The 24,283-nt window shown below is 42.1% G+C and overlaps 1 protein-coding gene across 1 annotated transcript; it reads left to right on the top strand.

Moving 5' to 3' along the window:
• The first annotated feature begins 3,565 nt into the window (after positions 1–3,565).
• Positions 3,566–12,124, top strand: LOC124115485 (toll-like receptor 4). Its single transcript, XM_046476496.2, has 2 exons — positions 3,566–3,647; positions 9,100–12,124. Exons 1-2 carry the CDS (start codon positions 3,630–3,632, stop codon positions 11,668–11,670), a joined length of 2,589 nt encoding a protein of 862 aa, XP_046332452.2. The 5' UTR covers positions 3,566–3,629; the 3' UTR covers positions 11,671–12,124.
• Positions 12,125–24,283: the final 12,159 nt, after the last annotated feature.

The following is a 24,283-nucleotide window of genomic DNA, read 5'->3' as shown; positions in this document are numbered from 1 at the left end:
TTTCACGGCATCTGGAACCATACCCCCAGGTGAAGGAGGATTTCACGGCATCTGGAACCATACCCCCAGGTGAAGGGGGATTTCACGGCATCTGGAACCATAACCCCAGGTGAAGGAGGATATCACGGCATCTGGAACCATACCCCCAGGTGAAGGAGGATTTCACGGTATCTGGAACCATACCCCCAGGTGAAGGAGGATATCACGGCATCTGGAACTATACCCCCAGGTGAAGGGGGATTTCACGGCATCTGGAACCATAACCCCAGGTGAAGGAGGATATCACGGCATCTGGAACCATAACCCCAGACGAAGGAGGATTTAACGGTATCTGGAACCATACCCCCAGGTGAAGGAGGATATCACGGTATCTGGAACCATTCATCCAGATTAAAGAGGATTTCACGGTATTTGGAATCATACCCCTAGGTGAAGGAGGATTTCACGGTATCTGGAACCATACCCCCAGGCGAAGGAAGATTTCACGGCATCTGGAACCATACCACCAGGTGAAGAAGGATTTCATGGCATCTGGAACCATACCCCCAGGCGAAGGAGGATTTCACGGCATCAGGAACCATACCCCCAGGCGAAGGAGGATTTCATGGTATCTGGAACCATACCCCCAGGCGAAGGAGGATTTCACGGCATCTGGAACACCATACCCCCAGGCGAAGGATGATTTCATGGCATCTGGAACCATACCCCCAGGTGAAGGGGGATTTCACGGCATCTGGAACCATACCCCCAGGCGAAGGAGGACTTCACGGCATCTGGAACCATACCACCAGATGAAGGAGGATTTCACGGTATCTGGAACCATAGCCCCAGGTGAAGGAGGATTTAACGGTATCTGGAAGCATACCCCCGACTACTTTCTACATCACATCAGTATTAATAAAACGTTTGATAAACTGAAAAAAATTCCTGCAGCTCATCAGTCATTCAATACATCATCAATACACATCGTAAAGTCGAAGGCTGTGTTACATATTGTCGTAACTGCGTCAGGTGGGGCCCCACTACAGTTACCTAAACGTATTGTCGTTCCGTGTCGTCATGGCGATTAGGTCATGACTTTGCAGCTCGCCTGGTCAGAATCGGGGTATCTGAGTCAAGGAGTGATTTGTCTATCGATTCTTTCTCCGAAAGTCTCAAACAGCATTCATACGCATAATAACCGCAACACCAGGCTTTATACTCGCATAGTTTTACTTACTCGTCAGTCCATCTATCAAGACACGACATGATCAGACCGGCCAGGCTCGTCACTGCGTGGGATTCGACTCCATCGATTTTTAAACCGCACTCTCCTCTCCAAATGTTTAAGGTGTCATTTTGAAGTGTTCGGGCCTGTCTTTGTCACATGTCCTCAAAGATCTTTTTAATTGGTTATGAACAATATCAAACCATGAAGTCTCGTTTGTGTCGTGATTGGAAAACTACCAGAACCTACTAACCTGATTGATTAATTGATTAATTGGCGACAACAACACAGAAGCTATCTGGAAATACCCAGTAACTGTCATTGCTCTATTGATTTCCTGCTTGTTTGCGCCAAGTCGGCAGCTCTGTGTTTCCCTCGTGTTAAAGCTATAACCATCAATTTAAAGGTTGACCTTGTTATAATTTTCTAAGGTTTGGGGATGCATTTTTACCTTATAACAATATACCAGCAATATACATGACGAAGTCGAAGACGGTCTTACATACACTATCACTATAAGTGGTGATGTCAAAAACGGTGTTAAATACACCATCAATATACATGGTGATGTCGAAGACGGTGTTAAATACACCATCAATAAACATGGTGATGTCGAAGGGGGTGTTAAATACACCATCAATAAACATGGGGATGTCGAAGACGGTGTTAAATACACCATCAATATACATGGTGATGTCGAAGACGGTGTTAAATACACCATCAATAAACATGGTGAAGTCGAAGACGGTGTTAAATACACCATCAATAAACATGGGGATGTCGAAGACGGTGTTAAATACACCATCAATATACATGGTGATGTCGAAGACGGTGTTAAATACACCATCAATAAACATGGTGATGCCGAAGACGGTGTTAAATACACCATCAATATGCATGGTGAAGTCGAAGACGGTGTTAAATACACTTTCAATATGCATGGTGATGTCGAAGACGGTGTTAAATACACCATCAAAATGCATGGTGAAGTCGAAGACGGTGTTAAATACACCATCAATATACATGGTGATGTCGAAGACGGTGTTAAATACACCATCAATATACATGGTGATGTCAAAGACAGTGTTAAATACACCATCAATAAACATGGTGATGTCGAAGATGGTGTTAAATACACCATCAATAAACATGGTGATGTTGAAGACGGTGTTAAATACACCATCAATATGCATGGTGAAGTCGAAGACGGTGTTAAATACACTTTCAATATACATGGTGATGTTGAATACGGTGTTAAATACACCATCAATATGCATGGTGAAGTCGAAGACGGTGTTAAATACACCATCAATATACATGGTGATGTCAAAGACAGTGTTAAATACACCATCAATAAACATGGTGATGTCGAAGATGGTGTTAAATACACCATCGATAAACATGGTGATGTCAAAGACAGTGTTAAATACACCATCAATAAACATGGTGATGTTGAAGACGGTGTTAAATACACCATCAATATGCATGGTGAAGTCGAAGACGGTGTTAAATACACTTTCAATATACATGGTGATGTTGAAGACGGTGTTAAATACACCATCAATATGCATGGTGAAGTCGAAGACGGTGTTAAATACACCATCAATATACATGGTGATGTCGAAGACGGTGTTAAATACACCATCAATATACATGGTGATGTCAAAGACAGTGTTAAATACACTATCAATAAACATGGTGATGTCGAAGATGATGTTAAATACACCATCGATATACATGGTGATGTCAAAGACAGTGTTAAATACACCATCAATAAACATGGTGATGTCGAAGATGGTGTTAAATACACCATCAATATGCATGGTGAAGTCGCAGAGTCTTACCACAGCAAAATGTCAAAATTATCTTTTGATGGGGCGACAATTTAACATAGGAACAGCTTTCGACCCGGAAAAATGTCCCATGTCGCCCTTTGGTAAAATATACAAGATTATTTAAAGGGCGATATAACGACAATGCGACAAATTGCGAAAATGTCACATTGTCGCGTTTTGGTTAATTTTGACACTTTTTGCTTGTTTTGGTAAGGGCGAGAAGGCAACAATGCAACAAAGTCCCTTTTCGGATTCCATAGAACAGCGGGGTTAACTCCCCCGAATCGCAAGTGGATTCACAACATTTGTTTGTACGTAAGTGCGTGCGCAGTTTCAAGTTGTATTGATTTAATATCCCAGTATGTCAGACTAACGCTTTCAACACTGCTGCCCAAACAGGAAAAAATTCTGTCCGACTGGCGTAGAAAGACTTAAACCGGACAAGTAGCACGAGTGTGGGCTTGAATCGATAGCTGTAAATACCAGGAAGTATATGTCAGTACAAAGTCTGAATATCCACACAATACCCCCACGTCTGTAAACGGTGTCCTGACGCGAGGGCGCTGATACGTGATACTAACTCAACGATGCTTGTGCACATATATGTAAGTACTTAGGTCTGAAGTAATCAAGGGGGAAAGGGAAAAATAATTCTTATGCAACTAATGTCCATTGGCAAGATGTGGTGAAAATCACTTTTCCACAGAACAGATAATTATTTCTATGATTAATTGTCAACAATAATTGTATTTAGAAGAAGGAATAATAAACAAGAACCTAACTTCAAAGTCAATTCAGATTCGTGGTATGAACAAAGTGAAACAAGAAATTAAGGCAGCAATATTTTGACGTCACGTGATACTTACTTTCAGATCACAACTTACTAGGTTGAGGCCGGGTGATAATATATCTATATCTATATGTATATGTATATCTATATCTATAGGCGTAAGTTGTTTGTGACGTCATAATTTCCTAAATGTTATCCTATAATGGTATCACGCGTGTGCGTTTGAGGATGATAAATATCCTGCATTAGGAATAACCATTGTATTGTATTAATACAGGATATTTACCACCCCCAAACACACATTCGTTTCAAGCCGCAGGGGTCTACAAGCACAGATATGGCTACTGATCCCGCTTGGAAAGGCCTCGTGCCCTCCCAAAATTGTTTCGAAATTTATATCTCCAAAGTTGCCAAAACTTATAAAATGCCTTAGCTACGTTACAGTTGGACACTGATTTTTAGTATATTAGACTGTTCTTTTGATAATGATAGCAGTTATCCCTGTAGTTTATCCAGATTCCCGATGGTTAGTTCTGACTCGATCGCCGAATGACGAGGGCGACGCCATGTTTGTTTATTAACAGGGAAAGCCTGTCTTGGAAGTGTATTAACATTTAAAGGAAACTTTTGTTACTGTCGTGTGACGTCATCAGAGGTTCAGAAGTAGATATCACGACTTAATAGCTCGAGGTCAGTGGTGCTGTCTAAAGATCACGACTTTATAGCTTGAGTCCAGGAGTAATATCTAGAGATCACAACTTTATGTCTTGAATCCAGGAATGCTATCTAGAGATCACGCCTTAAGAGCTCGAGGCCTTGGGATAATATCTCAAGACCTTGTCTACATCTTCTCGATGCATTATTTAATTATCGAGGCAAAGCTTTGATGTAACATGACTGCCACGTTAGTATTTGGAGGCCTTGAGATAATAAATGGAAGTCACGATTTAACATCTTGAGGCCAGGAATATCCAACTCATCGCTTCGACTTTCCAGTTTGAGGTCATCTGTAATATCCTTAAGGCCACAATGAAATAGCCCAAGTCCAGTATTTCGTATCTAACACAGAAGTACGAGATATCGGGATGCCATATCTTGAGGCCAAGATATCAAGACGTCTCACCCCGAGGTCACCATTTAATACCCTGGGGCTAGGAATTTTAAACATATATTGACATGATGTTGACGCCACCAAAAAGTATCTGGATTCGAAGCTATGATTTATTTATCAACACAACCACTCCCCATCTGGTCACGTTGAATATTGTATAGAAGCTGTTCATAATCAACGCGAAAACTTCCCATCGGATCCCGTGAAGATCCACGTTAGATCCACGTATTCAGCATCCCATGCTTGTCGTAAGAGGCAACTAATGTGACCGGGTGGTCTGGCACGGTGACTTTGTGATGGTTTACATGCAGTTGTTGTTATGGATTTGATCAACCCTGGTCTTTCTCTGTCGATACATATTGGTTACTTACACTGAATAGTTGCAAAACTAAACCCGTCATCTACTAACCACTCACCAACTTGTCCATCTCGTTACATCCAGTGACACACCACTTCACTCCCCCTCTCATCAACCTCACCACACCCAGTGACAAACTACTTCACTCACCCACTAATCAATCTCACTACACCCTGTGACACACCACTTCACTCACCCACGTATCCACTTCTTTACAGCCAGTGACAAGCCATCTCACACTTATCCACTTCTTTACACCCAGGGACACACCACTTCACTCATCCACTAATCAACCTCACCACACCCAGTGACTGACCACTTAACTCAACCACTCAACCACTTCTTTACAGCCAGTAACACCACTTCACTCACCCACTAATCAGCCTCATTACACCCAGTGACACACCACTTGACTCACCCACTCATCCAGTTTTTTACAGCCAGTGACACACCACTTCACACACCCACTCATCCTCCCCACTTCCATGGCATACCACTTCACACACTCACTCATCCTCCCCACTTCTATGTCATACAACTTCACACACTCACTCATCCTCCCCACTTCTTAGCATACCACTTCACTCACTCACTCATTTCCCCACTTCCATGGCATACCACTTCACACACTCACTCATCCTCCCCACTTCCATGGCATACCACTTCACACACTCACTCATCCTCCCCACTTCTATGGCATACCACTTCACACACCTACTCATCCTCCCCACTTCCATGGCATACCACTTCACACACTCACTCACCCTCCCCACTTCCATTGCATACCACTTCACACACTCACTCATCCTCCCCACTTCTATGTCATACAAGTTCACACACTCACTCCACCTCCCCACTTCCATGGCTTACCACTTCACTCACCCACTCATTTCCCCACTTCCATGGCATACCACTTCACACACTCACTCATCCTCCCCACTTCTATGTCATACAACTTCACACACTCACTCATCCTCCCCACTTCTTAGCATACCACTTCACCCACCCACTCATCCTCCCAACTTCCATGGCATACCACTTCGCTAAGTCACTCATCCTCCCCACTTCTATGGCATACCACTTCACACACCCACTCATCCTCCCCACTTCCATGGCATACCACTACACACACACACTCATCCTCCCCACTTCCATGGCATACCACTTCACACGCTCACTCATCCTCCCCACTTCCATGGCATACCACTTCACACACCCACTCATCCTCCCCACTTCCATGGCATACCACTATACACATCCACTCATCCTCCCCACTTCCAAGGCATACCACTTCACACACTCACTCATTCCTCACTTCTATGGCATACCACTTCACACACCCACTCATCCTCTCCACTTCCATGGCATACCACTTCACACACCCACTCATCCTCCCCACTTCCATGGCATACCACTTCACTCAACCACTTATCCTCCCCATTTCTATGGCATACCACTTCACTCACCCACCCATCCTCCCCACTTCCATGGCACACCACTTCACACACCCACTCATCCTCCCCACTTCCATGGCACACCACTTCACACACCCACTCATCCTCCCCACCTTCGTAGCATACCACTTCACACACCCACTCATCCTCCTCAGTTCCATGGCATACCACTTCACACACTCACTCATTCTCCCCACTTCCATGGCATACCACTTCACTCACCCACTCATCCTCCCCACTTCCATTGCATACCACTTCACACACCTACTCATCCTCCCCACTTCCATGGCATACCACTTCACACACCCACTCATCCTCCCCACTTCTATGGCATACCACTTCCCACACTCACTCATCCTCCCCACTTCCATGGCATACCACTTCACTCACCCACTCATTTCCCCACTTCCATGGCATACCACTTCACACACTCACTCATCCTCCCCACTTCCATGGCATACCACTTCACTCACCCACTCATCCTCCCCATTTCCATGGCATACCACTTCACTCACCCACTCATCCTCCCCACTTCTATGGCATACCACTTCACTCACCCACTCATCGTCCCCACTTCCATGGCATACCACTTCACACTGCCACTCATCCTCCCCACTTCCATGGTATACCACTTCACTCACCCACTTATCCTCCCCACTTCTATGGCATACCACTTCACTCACCCACTCATCGTCCCCACTTCCATGGCATACCACTTCACACACCCACTCATCGTCCCCACTTTCATGGCATACCACTTCACATACCATTTCTCTCAGCCACTCATCCTCCCCACTTCCATGGCATACCACCTCACATACCACTTCACACACTCACTCATCCTCCCCACTTCCATGGCATACCACTTCACATACCACGTCACATACCCCACTAGCAGGAGTTCCTTCAACGTTGTTGGATGATTTGAAGGATTCGTTCCATTTTACCCAATCGATCGGTGAGCTGAGGGATCATATTAACATTGAGACTCGTCAGTGAAAAGGACCCATTTTAATTAACATGCTGCCCACTGTAAGTGTCTGAAGCACTGGTGTCGTCGACGTTGAAGCTCCGGCGTCAAGCTTTGGCCCTCTGACCTTTGCAACAATATTCCAGTTGACGTGCAGGGTAAGCCAAGAATGAATTTGGTGAAACCAGCGAGCATGGCACTCATTATCAGAGTTAATCTTGGGTTCGAACCCACGATTATCCGGTCCTAGCACGGCAAATCTCGAGAAATGTGGACCACACCTGCACCCTGACGTTGGAGAGTTGTCACAAACATGACGAGGTCGACTTTATTAAAAGATAATTAACTTCTCAACAAATTCAACAACAAAAACAAACATAACAATATTGTCTCCCATAAGAATGAGATGGTAAAAGTTTTGTGTTGATACAGGTTTGATGATGGCCAAAAACGAAAGTCAATTCTCAAATGACAGTTTGTAAAGAAAACACAAAATTGTTTGGAAAAATTATAATAATACATTTTGAAAAGAAAATTAGATTGTTTTTTAGTCACGGTAAACATAAATACACTTTAAACCTTCAAGAACGGGTGTGCTTGAAAAAGTGATAAGAAAATGATCACAGTTAAATTTGACTTTGGAAAACATTTATAACCAAAAGGTAAATTATTTACGGTAACACACAGATGTTATTTTCGGGTGCATTCAGCGATACTAAAGCGGCCTGAAAGTAATCAGGTGTGGGCAAGATACACAAGTCATTGGTATGGTATAAAATAAATCTTGCTTTAATCACAGTACGTTTGTTGTATACCAATTTGTACTGAAGGTAGCCTGTTTCTTAGATTGAAGGAATGATAAACACTTGAGTTCCCTGAGACTATCATTAGTTTTATGCCATGTCTCATAAACATCCAAGATCCTGAATAGAATGGAACATGTATGTTGCCAGGTTTAGAATAGAGGGATCATGGAAGAATTATAGCTTTCATCACGTGAGTGGGTGAGTGAGCGAGCGAGCGAGTGAGTGAGTGAGTGAGTGAGTGAGTGAGTGGGTGGGTGGGTGGGTGGGTGAGTGAGTGAGTGAGTGAGTGAGTGAGTGAGTGAGTGAGTGAGTGAGTGAGTCAGTGAGTGCTACTTTGAAGTTATATTCCAGCTTTATGTGGGAGGAAAGCCCGAGGTGATGCAGATTTCTGAAGTGCACGACTTTGGTGAAACGCACGAGCACGGTATGGTGCTGACAAACCTAGAAACCTTAGACGACAAGGTCACTCGTGCCCCAACCACGTAATTCAGAATGACAGTGTCATTTTATCATGCATGATACCGTGTATTAATTTACAAATTATTTGCACATGTTTTATTGTTTGCAGATCCTGTATTTAACAGTGGCTCTGGTAACAGGTGAATTTCGTCTTGCAAGGGATTGCCAGCTATGTCAGTGTTCGGAAACCAGTGACACAATCACTGCCGACTGTACAAACCGAAACTTGTCATCCGTTCCCAGAAAACTCCCGCACGATACCACGAACTTGACACTGGCTCATAACAAAATTTGGTGCATTGGCAAGGGATTGAGAAACTACACTTTCCTAAAGCGACTTGATTTATCATTCAATAACCTGAATCTACTTGGTCGTGATGACTTTGCCGGACTTTCTGAGTTGCAGGTTCTCAATCTCAGTGACAATCAATTACGTCTGTCCAAAAAGGTTTACCCATTGGGTTTGTTCCGCTCCCAGAAAAAACTACGGGTGCTGACAGTGAATAACAATCATCCACCAAAAAAGGTAGCCCCTTTGAATGACCCACTACAGTACCCAGATGGAACCTATAAAGATTTGGTTTCCCTTGAGGAACTTCACATAGATGGGCTCAGGAATCCAGTGTTTGGAGAAGGATTTAAATACACCAATATCACAAGGCTGGTGATTGGAGGGATTTGTGACATGAGACACGTGTCAAATGTAACATTCCTCTATTTGAGGGGAATAACGCACCTCGATATTACAAATTGTGAAATAACTGATATTGGTCAATCTGCATTTGAGCCTCTCCAAAACATTCACACGTTAGACCTGTCCCACAATCCCTATCTTGGGTTGGACAAGGCTTTTGCGAGTTTGTACGGTCTTCGTAATTCTTCATTGAAAATTCTAAAAGCAGATAAACTTAACAGATATCGGGGAACTGGCATTCTCGTATCTGTGGAACACGTAAAATATATGTCCGACATGGTCCTTGAGGAATTACATCTAGACGACAACCGGATAGAATTACTGGATCCTCGAGTGCCCGTCCTCATGCCTCAAACCCTTAAAACTGTTTCCATGCGAAGAAACATGCTTTTGTTTGGTATTTACCTTCTAACAATGACATCAATGACCAACCTGCAGTTTGTGGATAGTTCTTCAGGTCATTTGTCTCATGCTAGCCCATTTTCAGTACAGGCAAAAGCTCAACTTGCTTCTATCCTCACAAACCCTCATATGGATTATGCTGACATCTCACGACATGATGAGAGCTGCAGTACAATTTGCCCTGTCGCCAACTCAAATAAACATGAATTTTCTCAATTTGGAGATGTTTCTGTTGATAACATACCGTGGCCGGGAAATTTCACCATTAATATTCCACCGAATGGAACACATGCAAACGTCAGCAACTCAAAACTGAGTTTCATCATCCCTAGAATTACCTTTGGTGAAAACAGAGTGAAGGTTTTGGATCTGTCTTATAATTTCTTTACACAGTGGTCTGGGCCGATTATCGGGCTTCATCATCTGGAATTCATTGATGCATCGCACAATTATTGTGACTTAATAAGCATACACTTCTTTGATGATTTCCTTTCCTTGAGAATACTGAACATCAGCTACAATTATCTTGGCTACTCTTTACAGAATGAAACATTTCGAAAGCTATCCAATCTTGAACATCTGGACCTATCAAATAATAAACTAAATACTCTTCCAAGGGACATTTTTAAGGGCTTAGAATGTCTCAAATACCTGAGTGTTCGGTCCAATTATTTGAATACGTGGAATGCCAATATTGGGGAACTGAGGAATCTGAAACTTTTGGACCTCTCTGAAAATCTCTTTGAGCAGCTTGATGTAACCTTTAGAAATCAGATTGATGACAATAAAAGCAAAGGATTGCTTTTAGTGCTTCAAAAGAACCGATGGAGATGTACATGTGAGACGTTGAGCTTCTTAAAGTGGCTAAACATTAAAGGCAGTAGTGTTTATGATATGGAGGAACTATCCTGTACAGAGGTAGATGGTGGCGAAAAGAACATGGCCAATCTACCAGAAATCATCATGGAACTGGAGAAAAACTGTGCATCCTACACTGGGGTGGTGATTGGGATGGTCAGTCTCATTATGCTGGTCTTGGCATTAACCGTGACAGGCGTCGTGTACAGATACAGGTGGAAACTGAGGTACCTCTACTACATTGCCCGGAACAGACACAGAGGGTACCTGCCTGCTGTAGAGGCGGAACAGGAGTTCGAGTTTGATGCCTTCATATCCTACGCTGATGAGGACCGTGGACTTGTGGTAAGGGGCATGAGGCAGAAGCTTGAAGAGATGCAAGGACTAAAGCTCTGTATCCATCACCGAGATTTCCTCGTTGGAGAGGCTATTGCAGCCAACATCCTGAACGCTGTCAAATCCAGCAGGAAGACTGTGATCATCCTGTCCAGACACTTCTTGAGGAGCTACTGGTGTAAGTACGAAGTTGAGATGGCCAAGATGGAGAGTATCTACACTGGACGGAACATATTGCTGGTTGTAGTCCTAGAGAACATCCCTGTGAAGGACCTGACTCCTGATATTGTGGAGTTGATGCGTCAAGATTCCTATGTAGAGTACACGGATGATCTGGATGGTCAAGAAGTGTTCTGGCAGAATCTGGATCGGGCAATACGTGTTTCCTAGAACGACCTCTCTATTTGAAAAAATGGGACCAATCATTTAATATGCTTAAGATAAACATCTTTTCTCTGAAAGGAGGAGCCAAAACACATCTTTTACAGACTTCAGACATAAAACATAAGGCTAAATAAGTTTTCCCAGCATTTTGTGCAACAGTTTAAAAAACGAAAAACAATCTATCTTTATGTGTTGACATGAGCCTTAAATATCAGAAACCATCGGACACAACATACGTCAAATCTCTCTTCAAATCAAGTTTCCTTTACACCCACAGCATCAGTTGGATTACTGCAATTCACTTTTCTTCAACATCTCATCGGCTTGTGCCTTATCCTTGTCTGCAATCCCTTCATTGGCACCCACTGAAGCCAATCTGTTCTGCACATCTTCTTTTTGTGTAAATTGTTGTATATATTATGATGATCGTTAAGCATCTTATTATTGATATTGGGCACTATATAAATAGTTTTATAAACAGTTATTATTAATTATTGTTATTATTTACAGAGTAAAATAAATGCAGCAAAGAGGGTTTGGGTGATCCTGGCACAGTCAGGCTGGTTAGGCTCATTATCAGCTCAGGACCCTTGCCCCCTCTACACGCAGCCCAGACAGCAAATGGGACTTCTCCAAGGAAGCGCTGCCTAGTCAAACCCACCCAGAACTTTTCGGAGAATGTGAAGACTCCCCAACAGTGCAGCCTTCTGCATTACCCAGATTGTCAGAAGGGCTGTAGCAAACCCGGGTACTCTCCCGGTGTCAGTCAACAGATTGGGAGGTACCAAACCTAAGGCACCGAGAACAATGGGGAGTCGGACACCTTGGTACTTTGGATCCAAGCGTGACATTTCAAAGGCGAGGTCCGCGTATTTACCATGTTTTTCCTCAATCTTGTCAATCACATTAGTGTCAAAGGGGACAGAAAATTCAATGATATAAATTATTTCATTGGATTTATCAAAAAGGACAAGATCAGGTTTGTTGGCCTGGATCCGTCTAAGGCTGTAAATGGGCCTATTCCAAAGAATTTTGTGTTATCATTTTCCATGACGCCCTCTCCATATTCCGGGTCGTACCATGGGTGGACCTCTGTATCAAAACCACAAGCATGGTGAAGACGGTAATAAAATGATCGAGCTACACCATCATGTCCTTTAAGATACTGTGTTTGTGCCAAAGCAGCTAGGCATCCACTCACAATGTGTTTGACAGTCTCATTAAATTCATTACATAATCTACATTTCATATTTACATTTTGATGCATAATCACACATTGACGGTTTCGAGTGGGAAGTGACTGGTCCTGAGCGGCAAACAGAAAGCCTTCTGTTTCACTTTTCAGGCCAGACGACTTCATCCAAGCGAAGGACTCTGCATGATTTCTCATCTTCTCAACACACTGCACATAAACTCCATGCGGTGGTCGTTCTTCTTCTTCTAATTATTATTATTATGATGATAATGATGCAACTGACAATTCAGCAAAAAATAACAGTGCACTACTGGGTCATCTAAATTTGATCATGAAGTTCAAGCAGTTGAAGTGGTAAATGCAAGAGATTTGAGAAAATACCATATAAATCCCTCTATAATGCCGGGATGCAGGTCTTAGGCTTTTACCACTTTACTGAAGCCAAGAGTGGTGCTGACAAACCTTTTTACATAATCTGGGCGAAACTGGAATTCGAAACCGCCGTCATCGGTTTCTTGCACGCCGCATTGACGTATCTCTGCACGGAGTGCGGCGCCTTGTACGACTGGGTCACCCGTGCCCCCAGTTACACACCGATCTGAAGTGATTTTGACACATTTAGGAGCATGTGTAGAAACGCAAAACCAAAGCCATGTACAGAATTTATTCTGCTCGAAGAGAAATAACAGACGATCGTATAACACTCTTGAATTGTAATGGAGTAGTGTAAAGTGTAATGGAGGTACGCATCAGAACAAACCTTTGAGATTTAAAAATAGTTCATCTTGTACAACGTTATCACAGATGCTGCGAATGCTCAGGACGTGTTGACACAATGTCAGATGTGGTTGAAAACTGGGAATTCCGTCTCCCGTTCGCCGTTGTATCATCATTCAAACTAGATCTGCTGATGGTCCCAATGACACTACGCCTTGGCAGAGCACGTTTGTGGCAACACAAGATCTGTTTAAGTGCCTGTCTAAATCGTCCCCCACTTACACAGTACAGGTAGAAGTTGGCACACCTGTTAATGTAAAGCAAATAAAACGATATCCCAAATAACAGATTGCCTAACCCTTGTTGTTGTGGAGAGCTGCCAAAATCTGAAAGCGTGCTTGGGCGTGTCGTAAAAATGGAGAAGGGAACTGTGCATGCGACAATCGTAAATGAGTCTATTATCAGCATGACGGACAGTTGCCGACCACGTGAGTCTATCTTCGTCTTGTTCCTAACACTCTTCTGACCTCTGCCGGAAACGGTACTGTTTCCCGATTTCCTCACGTTCTTGAAAATCACGAGATTGCTTACGATGATTATCGCAAAGGAAAGAAGTAGAAACATGTTGTGGACCCATGGCCAGACACTTGAATAAAAATATTGATAATGAGGGTTGCTCAGGTCAACATAACAAAGCACATCTGTCTGATCTTTCGGGACGATAACAGACTTGAACAAGAAATGAACTTCCTTTACCACGATAACGAAGAAGAGCACGACAATCACAACTCTTGCCCGTCTCCTGCTGCACCATTTACTGGCTTGTAAAGGAAATGTAATGGCTATTGCCCTTTCAGTTGTCATAGCAACGGTCAAAATAATTCCAAAGTCACTAGATCCCCATCCAAAGAAATTGAAAAATTTGCACATATCGTCAAACTCAGGATTACGAAGAAAGATCCATGGATAATTTACGTACAGCCAATGAACGGGCAGAGCGATATCGAGGCTTGCAATGTCAGTGATTGCATTTACGCTCATGTAGAAGGAGGTCGACACATTCCTGAAATAACGACTCTGCATTACCATGACCACCAAAACGTTACAAATTGTTCCCATGACAACCAAAATTGGAGGGACATATAAGTCAATATATGAAGCTATTATGTATTCGGTGGTGTTGACAACTGATGTATTTGACATCATGGCACTTGTATCTAGGTCCTTGTAAAGAGTTCTTTCAATCCCTTGTATTGCTTCTAGCTAAGGGTTCTACGTGGATGATTTGTTTCCTATCAATATCTGGTGTTGACCACGACATTGCTGAACACCATTGTAGGTACGTTCACAGGCGCTGCAAAGACTCAATGGCTCACAGTTTACTTCCAAACCGAGTTTTTGTTTACGTTGAACCTTCATTTCTAATTCAATAATATTCAGATGACAAGATAAACAATGATGTGTCACGTTCACGACTCCGTTTGAATTTATGAGGTATAGATTGATGCTTTGGCGTGGATCGTCAGGTTGTGAACACGCATGCCTGCAAAGAAAAGCAGAAATAAGAATGTCATCTTAAAGTGATACTTTGTAAGGGAAACTGGTGCAATAAATGGTGCGGTTTGTCATAGTTCACTTTCAGTGACATCATGGCGGGGGTCACCTAGGAAGGGCTTCATGTGGGTGTTGTACATGAGCTTGAATTGCAATCAAATGTTTTCAAAAAAATAATCTTTTACCGAAAATGCTGGAAAAGAATTTGTCCTTAGGGTTTAAACGAAATATTTCTCGTTCTCTGGACATGTTTAGTCGGTCCCAAGCAGATTGTCTGGCTCCTGAATGATATGCTTTAAAGCTCTGACTCTCAGATCTGCGTCTTCTCCCTTTGCTGTGCAGAGTTGCATGCCTTGGGTGTGAAATCCACATATATCATTGTCGAAAAAAACCACTTTGATCAATATTCTGTGCCAAATCCAAAACGCTTACACCACACCACACCACATCCACATCCACATCCATATTCGCACACCAACACCAACACCAACACCAACACCAACACCAACACCAAACACCAACACCAACAGCATCAAACACCAACACCAACACCACAACACCTCACACCAAAACCACACCGCACCGCACCGCACCGCACCGCACCGCACCACAGATGTCGATCCCTGAGATGAACATAAGTCATTCCAATGGATAAGGGAAGCATATATTTTTCATCGTAACTAGTTCCCTTCATTTTTATGCATACCGACTATGGGGATCGGCCGGTAAGATTCGCTGACTGCATGTCATCGTACTTGCGTGGATCGGTGCTCATGATATCAGTCACTAGATTGTCTGGCCTAGACTCGATTATTTACATACCGCCGTCATGATGATAAGGCTGCAGACAGACGAACCACGTTTTGCAGAAGAACATCATTAAAAATGGCTGATGAACGGAATATCATGGCAACAATGCCATTTGTATGCTGACCAGGTTGCCATAACAGACCTCTTGCATGACAAAACAACCTGTTTTGATAATGGTTAGTTTGAAAGACACCAAACAATACATTGATTAGGATTAGCGATGACCTGAATCGTGAGATTTGCTTGAAGCTAATATGATAAAAGAAATGAAGCCGTGCATCCACTGGGCACGTGGACACGGACACGTTTATCAATGTTTGTTAAGAACTGATATCAAGATTGAACAGAACACCGGATTTTATGTTTATCAATAAACGCAAGTATATATTGAAGTCATTTCTGATAATAAAAAGTAAAAACAAAAAGGTGACACTATGAAATCATGATCAGTGTAAGAGTTCAGCGCAATAATGCAACGCAAGCCCCGCCCTCTCTGTTATCAGCCAATCAGGAAATAGTAGTCCGTCAGGGAGAATGTTTTTTGGCTTATGGACATCCTAAATAGCCAACCCGTGAATAGCCGGGTCAGAACAGGTCAACAGCACCTCATGCGACTACGCTTGCCGTAAGAGGCGACTAATGGGATCGGGTGGTCAGGCTCGCTGACTTGGTTGATGCATGTCATCGTATCCCAATTGCGTGGAACGATGGTCATGATATCAGTCACTGGATTGTCTGGTCCAGGCTCATATAACTTGAATATTGCTGAGTGCGGCGTTAAACAACACGAAAACAAACTAACAAGATCTAAAATAGCCAATGAAATACCACGGAATCACTTGCCGATTTGAATTTTAAATATTTATTAAAATTTTCGACATTGTGCGCAGAAAAAAACCATTATATTGTACATACGTGTGCTTTTGACCACAGATGTTTCTAGTCTCTTGTCTTGGAATCACTTGCAGTTCGTTTTTATCACTCCTTAACTCACTTGAATAATGAAATATCTTTGTGCACATGAAAGTCAGTACGTGTATCATGTCAGATGTCCCTTCATCATTGGTTCTTGTCTGTCGACTAAATCATTATTCAGTCAAACGTCTAACTAAATAAGGAGTGAGTGAGTTGGGTTTTACGCCGCTTTGAACAGTATTCCAGTTATATCACGGCGTGTCAGATTAATGTGGGAGGAAAGCCCGAAGTGATACAGGTCTCAGACGTTTACCACTTCGGTGAAACCCACGAGTTACGGGTATGGTGGTGACAAACCTAGACCAAAATTAGGGCGAACCGAGAATCGAACACACAGTCATAGGTTTCTGGCGTGTCCAAGGGCGGACGTCTGCACGGCCAATTGCGGCGCCTTAGAAGACAGGGCCAGCCTGCCTCCACTAAATCAGGAATATATCAACAGCGTATTTTTGATTATTCTATAAATTCTACACATCTTGGATCAACATGTATCTTTATGAACATTAAAAAAACCATAAGAGTATTAGAGAAGCAATATCTATAGTTAAGAGTTAAAAATGTGGAAAAAAAGTGTTAAAAAGGATCATGATAGTTTGGAGATAAACATACTGTGTTTTCAATGTAGAGCTAGGTTACCTGGAGATTTAACCCCGCTAAATTGAATTTGGAACCGAACGCGCAGCGTGAGGTTTCAAATGTTAAATTTAGCGCGGTTAAATCTCGAGGTAACCTAGCTCTACATTGACAACAGTATGTTTATCTCCATTCTACCATGACAAAATAAAACGCGAACTCTTTGGTGTTAGCAAATATACTGAGTGAAGCGGCATGGGTTGAGTCCAGTGTTTTGAGTGGGTTATCGGTCTGAACTACGGAATCACCGAACAAAATATGGCGCTGTATATATGCAAGCAGTTTGTTAACACCGTAATACTTCACTCGAACATATGACAGGAATTGAAAGCATATACGCACGGCAACTTGGTAAGCTAACATGAGGTGGGCATACGAGCCCACGGGTACATGGGTACAAAGTGTGAAACCCATTTCTGGTGTCCCCCGCCGTGATATTGCTGGAATATTGCTAAAAGCGGCGTTAAACCATACTCACTCACTCACTCACTACCCATGTGTTACTCAACAATACATGGATTTTAAATTTAAAACGGGGTTGGACTGAACGAGATCGAGTATGGACTAGACAATCCAGTGACTGATTTGTAAACAACGATCTACGAAAAACGTGTGTGTGTGTGTGTGTGTGTGTGTGTGTGTCTGTCTGTCTGTCTGTCTGTCTAGCTGTCTAGCTGTCTAGCTGTATGTGTTTGACTATACTTTATTTCCACTGTACATAGTTCTTAAGTGGCTTTGTGTCTTCCTCATTATTATCTTTTCTGGATTTTTTGTTTTACGTCGCACACAGCAATTTTAATGTGGTCTCACAAGCACAGGCTGCAGGAGATAGCTTTTATATCTGCTCATAGATTTGTCCGCACCACGCCTGTGATTCAAGAATGAATGAGGAGTAGGATTTGTTTGTTTGTTATCTACAGCCGCAGTCATCAGTATTCCAGCTGTATGACGGCGGTGTCTGAATAATTGAGTCTGGACCTGACAAACCAGTGATTGATATTATGAGCAACGTCCCACATTATCGGGTCACGATGACACGCTTACAGTTAGGTCACCTGATCACACGATCCATGTTGTCGCCTCGCACGACAAGACGGGTTCCCGGAATCTCCACATTTCTGTTATTGATCACGAACAGGTGTTTCCACCAAGACGATCATTCTTTTACCAATTTTTCAGTGGCGACAACCCTTTCACGCATTTAATTTTCGTGAATCAAATAATTATAATCAAACAGCTGGGTCGAAATGGCCATTACTATTCTATTTTATTATCCCTCTTAATCGAATGAGCCTCGGTCCGAATCGTCGGGAGTTGAAATAAAAGCGACAAAGTGTATTAATAATGATTGTAACTGTATAACATTGGTTATTTTGACGTACAGATTTCTGGATTGACATATTGTTTCAATTTGGGAATCGACACGTAACAGTATCCTGCCCCACCGGTGGCACCCGTCACAAACAAATAATGTTCAGTCGAACTGGACTATAGCATTTTTAAGTGTTGATATGTCAGTAGGGTGCAGTTGACCTCATCCTCTAAGACTTCTATTTGTAATTCCCGGTGCAGAGAAACCTATGATATTGGGTACGAGACACAGGTTTGTCCTGATTGTCAGCACCCTACCCGAGATAGTGGGTTTCACCAAAGTAGTAACTGTCTAAGACCTGCATCACTCCGGGCTTTTCTCCAACATGAAGCCGACACTCATTCTACGTTAGTCGGATCCACACAAAATATACTGGTTATAAGGAAAATGTACATGAAGTTTATTATGCTTTTACAAATTCATAAAGTTATTTGTCTATGTAAATGTAAAAAGTGAGTGATTTACTTTGGGTATTGTACGAAGCTGTCAGCATTATTCAATGCGCAACATGGTCGGTATTCCAGCATGCATGTACTACAATATATCTCATCGTTTCAAATATAATATTTCTACTCTTACACAGACAGTAAATAACAATCAGACAGTTTTTATTGTATTGCATGATTCGATATCAATAAATAATATTAGTCACTTGGCTCTCAGTAATATGGCATGGTAAAGCGACACGCCATAACACTGTCTTACATTTGAAAATCAGTGAAATATCTAAATATCTCAAAATCTAATTGAAACTGCATTGTTTTCTAAAAGATAATCTGAGGACGTCATTTGGACATTTTGTCATCTTGCGGAGATCAATTCTGCATAAATCCTGAGGATGAAAAAGTAGAACAAAATCGAAATGATTGTTATATAAATCGTCAACGCCAGAGAACAACCTGTCTCGGCCATCCAACGAAACAGACTCCGTTGGGCGGAAAGACAAAACAGTGGTGAATACCACATGGAAAACCACCGGAAACCAGCGACGACACCAGGCGGTCGCGAGAGGGGAAGCACGCCCCGGCGGAACCCACCACTGAGACGAAGATGATGTCATCAAAAGATGAGACAGATATGCCAAGCTTATTTGGCAATTTCAGAGGAGATGGAGTTAACACAGTTAACACAAGATATAAAATGAGTGAGTGAGTGAGTGAGTACGGTCTTACGCCGTTTTTAGCAATATTCCAGCAATATCACGGCGGGGGACACACATTGTACCCATGTCATGAATCGAACCCAGGTCTTCGGCGTGACGAGCCAACACTTTAACCACTGGGCCACCCGACCGCCCGTGATCAATTATGAAGTTATTGCACATATAATCTGGGACATATATCAACTGAGTCCCACTTCAAACTTAACACATACCAAATTCCATTTCATTTGCAACAACAAACAGTGAGTATCAGACGGAAATAGTTTTTTTCGAAATGGCTGTTGTGGCGGCCATATTGAAAATCGGATTCGAACCTATTGCACCAATTGAGGTGTCATCATTGGTGGAAACGGGAACGTGAAAAAGGTAAAGATCATGGTGATTATGTCCAGTAAGTTTATCATGGTGATTATGTCCAGTAAGTTTATCATGATGACTATGACTAGTAAGTTTATCATGGCGAATATGTCCAGTAAGTTTATCATGATGACTATGGCCAGTAAGTGTATCATGATGACTATGACCAGTAAGTTTATCATGGCGAATATGTCCAGTAAGTTTATCATGATGACTATGGCCAGTAAGTTTATCATGGTGATTATGTCCAGTAAGTTTATCATGGTGACTATGGCCAGTAAGTTTATCATGATGACTATGGCCAGTAAGTTTATCATGATGACTATGTCCAGTAGGTTTATCATGGTGATTATGTCCAGTAAGTTTATCAAGGTGACTATGGCCAGTAAGTTTATCATGATGACTATGTCCAGTAAGTTTATCATGGCGAATATGTCCAGTAAGTTTATCATGATGACTATGGCCAGTAAGTTTATCATGGTGATTATGTCCAGTAAGTTTATCATGGTGACTATGGCCAGTAAGTTTATCATGATGACTATGGCCAGTAAGTTTATCATGATGACTATGGCCAGTAAGTTTATCATGGTGATTATGTCCAGTAAGTTTATCAAGGTGACTATGGCCAGTAAGTTTATCATGATGACTATGACCAGTTAGTTTATTATGATGACTATGGCCAGTAAGTTTATCATGATGACTATGACCAGTAAGTTTATCATGATGACTTTGGCCAGTAAGTTTATCATGGTGACTATGGCCAGTAAGTTTATCAAGGTGACTATGGCCAGTACGTTTATCATGGTGACTATGGCCAGTACGTTTATCATGGTGATTATGTCCAGTAAGTTTATCATGGTGACTATGGCCAGTAAGTTTATCAAGGTGACTATAGCCAGTACATTTATCATGGTGACTATGGCCAGTACGTTTATCATGGTGACTATGACCAGTAAGTTTATCATGGTGACTATGGCCAGTACGTTTATCATGGTGACTATGGCCAGTACGTTTATCATGGTGACTATGGCCAGTAAGTTTATCATGGTGACTATGGCCAGTAAGTTTATCAAGGTGACTATAGCCAGTACGTTTATCATGGTGACTATGGCCAGTACGTTTATCATGGTGACTATGACCAGTAAGTTTATCATGGTGACCTGGTGGCTTGGTGACTACGGCCAGTAAGTTTATCATGGTGACTACGGCCAGTACGTTTATCATGGTGATTATGTCCAGTAAGTTTATCAAGGTGACTATAGCCAGTACGTTTATCATGGTGACTATGGCCAGTACGTTTATCATGGTGACTATGACCAGTAAGTTTATCATGGTGACCTGGTGGCTTGGTGACTACGGCCAGTAAGTTTATCATGGTGACTATGGCCAGTAAGTTTATCATGGTGACTATGTCCAGTAAGTTTATCATGGTGACTATGGTCAGTAAGTTTATCATGGTGACTATGGCCAGTAAGTTTATCATGGTGACTATGTCCAGTAAGTTTATCATGGTGACTATGACCAGTAAGTTTATCATGGTGACCTGGTGGCTTGGTGACTACGGCCAGTATGTTTATCAAGGTGACTATGTCCAGTAAGTTTATCATGGTGACTATGGCCAGTAAGTTTATCATGGTGACTATGTCCAGTAAGTTTATCATGGTGACTATGGTCAGTAAGTTTATCATGGTGACTATGACCAGTAAGTTTATCATGGTGACTGTGGTCAGTAAGCTTATCATGGTGACTATGGCCAGTAAGCTTATCATGGTGACTATGGCCAGTAAGCTTATCATGGTGACTATGGCCAGTAAGTTTATTATGGTGACTATGTCCAGTAAGTTTATCATGATGACTATGGCCAGTAAGTTTATCATGGTGACTATGTCCAGTAAGTTTATCATGGTGACTGTGGTCAGTAAGCTTATCATGGTGACTGTGGTCAGTAAGCTTATCATGGTGACTATGGTCAGTAAGCTTATCATGGTGACTATGGCCAGTAAGTTTATCATGGTGACCTGGTGTCTTGCTGGCTTTGGCGACAGATTGTGGCTACATCATGGTACAGTTGCAAAACGTTTATGTTTATAGAATCACAAGAAGTACTACACATCAATTATAACGAAAAAATATCAATAAAATCATGTGATTTGTTCTAACTACTGATCAAGCGTCTGCCTGATATGTTTGGCGCTGTAAAAATACACTGACTCCGTCAATCACTTATCGAAAACGTTCAAGGCAATAGGACTGATTGTACCGGTAGGTATTCTCTGTTGCCAACATAATAATAACCAACATTCAATGAATTTACAGTTGTAACAATTGTCATTGTATCGAAAGTATGATATGATAGATTACAAACCTTCACCAGTAGCCATGCGAATTATCACTAAACTTTGAGATGTTTCACAATTTCCGAAAGTTAAAAAAATGGAAATTGTTTGTACACTAGAATTGTCTGAAGTGTATGAATAAAACAGCAGTATTCTCACCTTGATCCTGCAACCTGGCATCGCTCTGTGAAGGAAATGAGCCTCACTCTATCTCCCTCCAGGAACCGTGGTTTAAATAGTCGATATCTCCACATGGCCGTGCACCCCATTCATGTGACCACGCAGCTAATCAAATACTGCTTGATATTATTCGTCAGCTACCTCGCTGCGACGTATTTGATCGAGAGATACTGATTTTCGCAATATTTGATTTTAATACGACGTATTACAGAAGTATGAAGGACAAAACTCAACATTTAAGAATTTTAAGTTTGATTACTGCTTGCTTATTTATAATATCTGGAACGATTTCGAAGAGTGGTCGACAACATGAGCAACTATCCGGGCCGCCTGGGTACAAGGACGCTCTCGTACAGGCCTGAGCATTGTATTTACCCCTTTCCATGCAAGGACAATGGTTTTGAACAGTTTTGCAATTTTCCCAGTAACTGAATTAATAGGTTCTTTCGGACTTTTCCAGATTGCTGCGTTTGATGAAAGCATGCGTGAAAACGTGAGAAACAGAATAGGAAAATATATACTTTGTTTCGTCTGAAAGGCAAATAAAAATCAATAACAAGAAAACCTGAAATATTGATGAAATCTCCTGAAAACGCAATTAGTAACACGGAAATATGAACATTGAAGTCAAAATATAAAATAGAATATTAAGCGATAGAAATACAGTATAATTTGAAATGGCACAAATTGAAATGGAAATTACGGGAAGTAAAAAGTAAATTTTTGACAAGTGTTTCCTCCACGGTGAATTTATTTCAATGAGTGAGTGAGTGAGTGAGTGAGTGAATGAGTGAGTTGTGTTTAACGCCGCTTTTAACAGTATTCCAGATATATCACGGCGTGTCAGCTTAATGTGGGAGGAAATCCCGAATTGATGCAGGTCTCAGATGTGTACCACTTCAGTGAAACCCACGAGAACGGGTATGGTACTGACAAACCTAGAAACATAATCGGGGCGAACCGGGATTCGAAGCCACAATCATAGGTTCCTGGCGTGACCAAGGGACGCAACTCTGCACAACGAATCGCGGCGCCTTAGACGACTGGGCCACCCGTGCCCCTTATATTTCAATCACTGGGCTATCCCCTCGCCTCACAGATAAGAAAAACACTCTATTTAAAAGTCAAAATAACTCTCTGTGTGTTTTTTCCACCTTATTGCATATTCGTCGCTGAGGTCTTACGGCCCCACCACCAAAAGTTAATAATGGTGTTTAGTTATTCTGCTTACATACAGTAAACAACTCTATGTCATTCATTAAAGATACCCCCATGTACAGTTTATGTACGGATGAGACTATCCTCTTTAAATGTTCAATTCTACGTTC

The sequence above is a fragment of the Haliotis rufescens genome, unplaced genomic scaffold (genome assembly GCF_023055435.1).
Source record: "Haliotis rufescens isolate VD_foot unplaced genomic scaffold, xgHalRufe1.0.p SCAF_13, whole genome shotgun sequence".
In the NCBI taxonomy this organism is placed as follows: Eukaryota; Metazoa; Mollusca; class Gastropoda; order Lepetellida; family Haliotidae; genus Haliotis; species Haliotis rufescens.
Note: the sequence above shows the minus strand (reverse complement) of the source record. Positions and strands in the feature narration are given on the sequence as shown.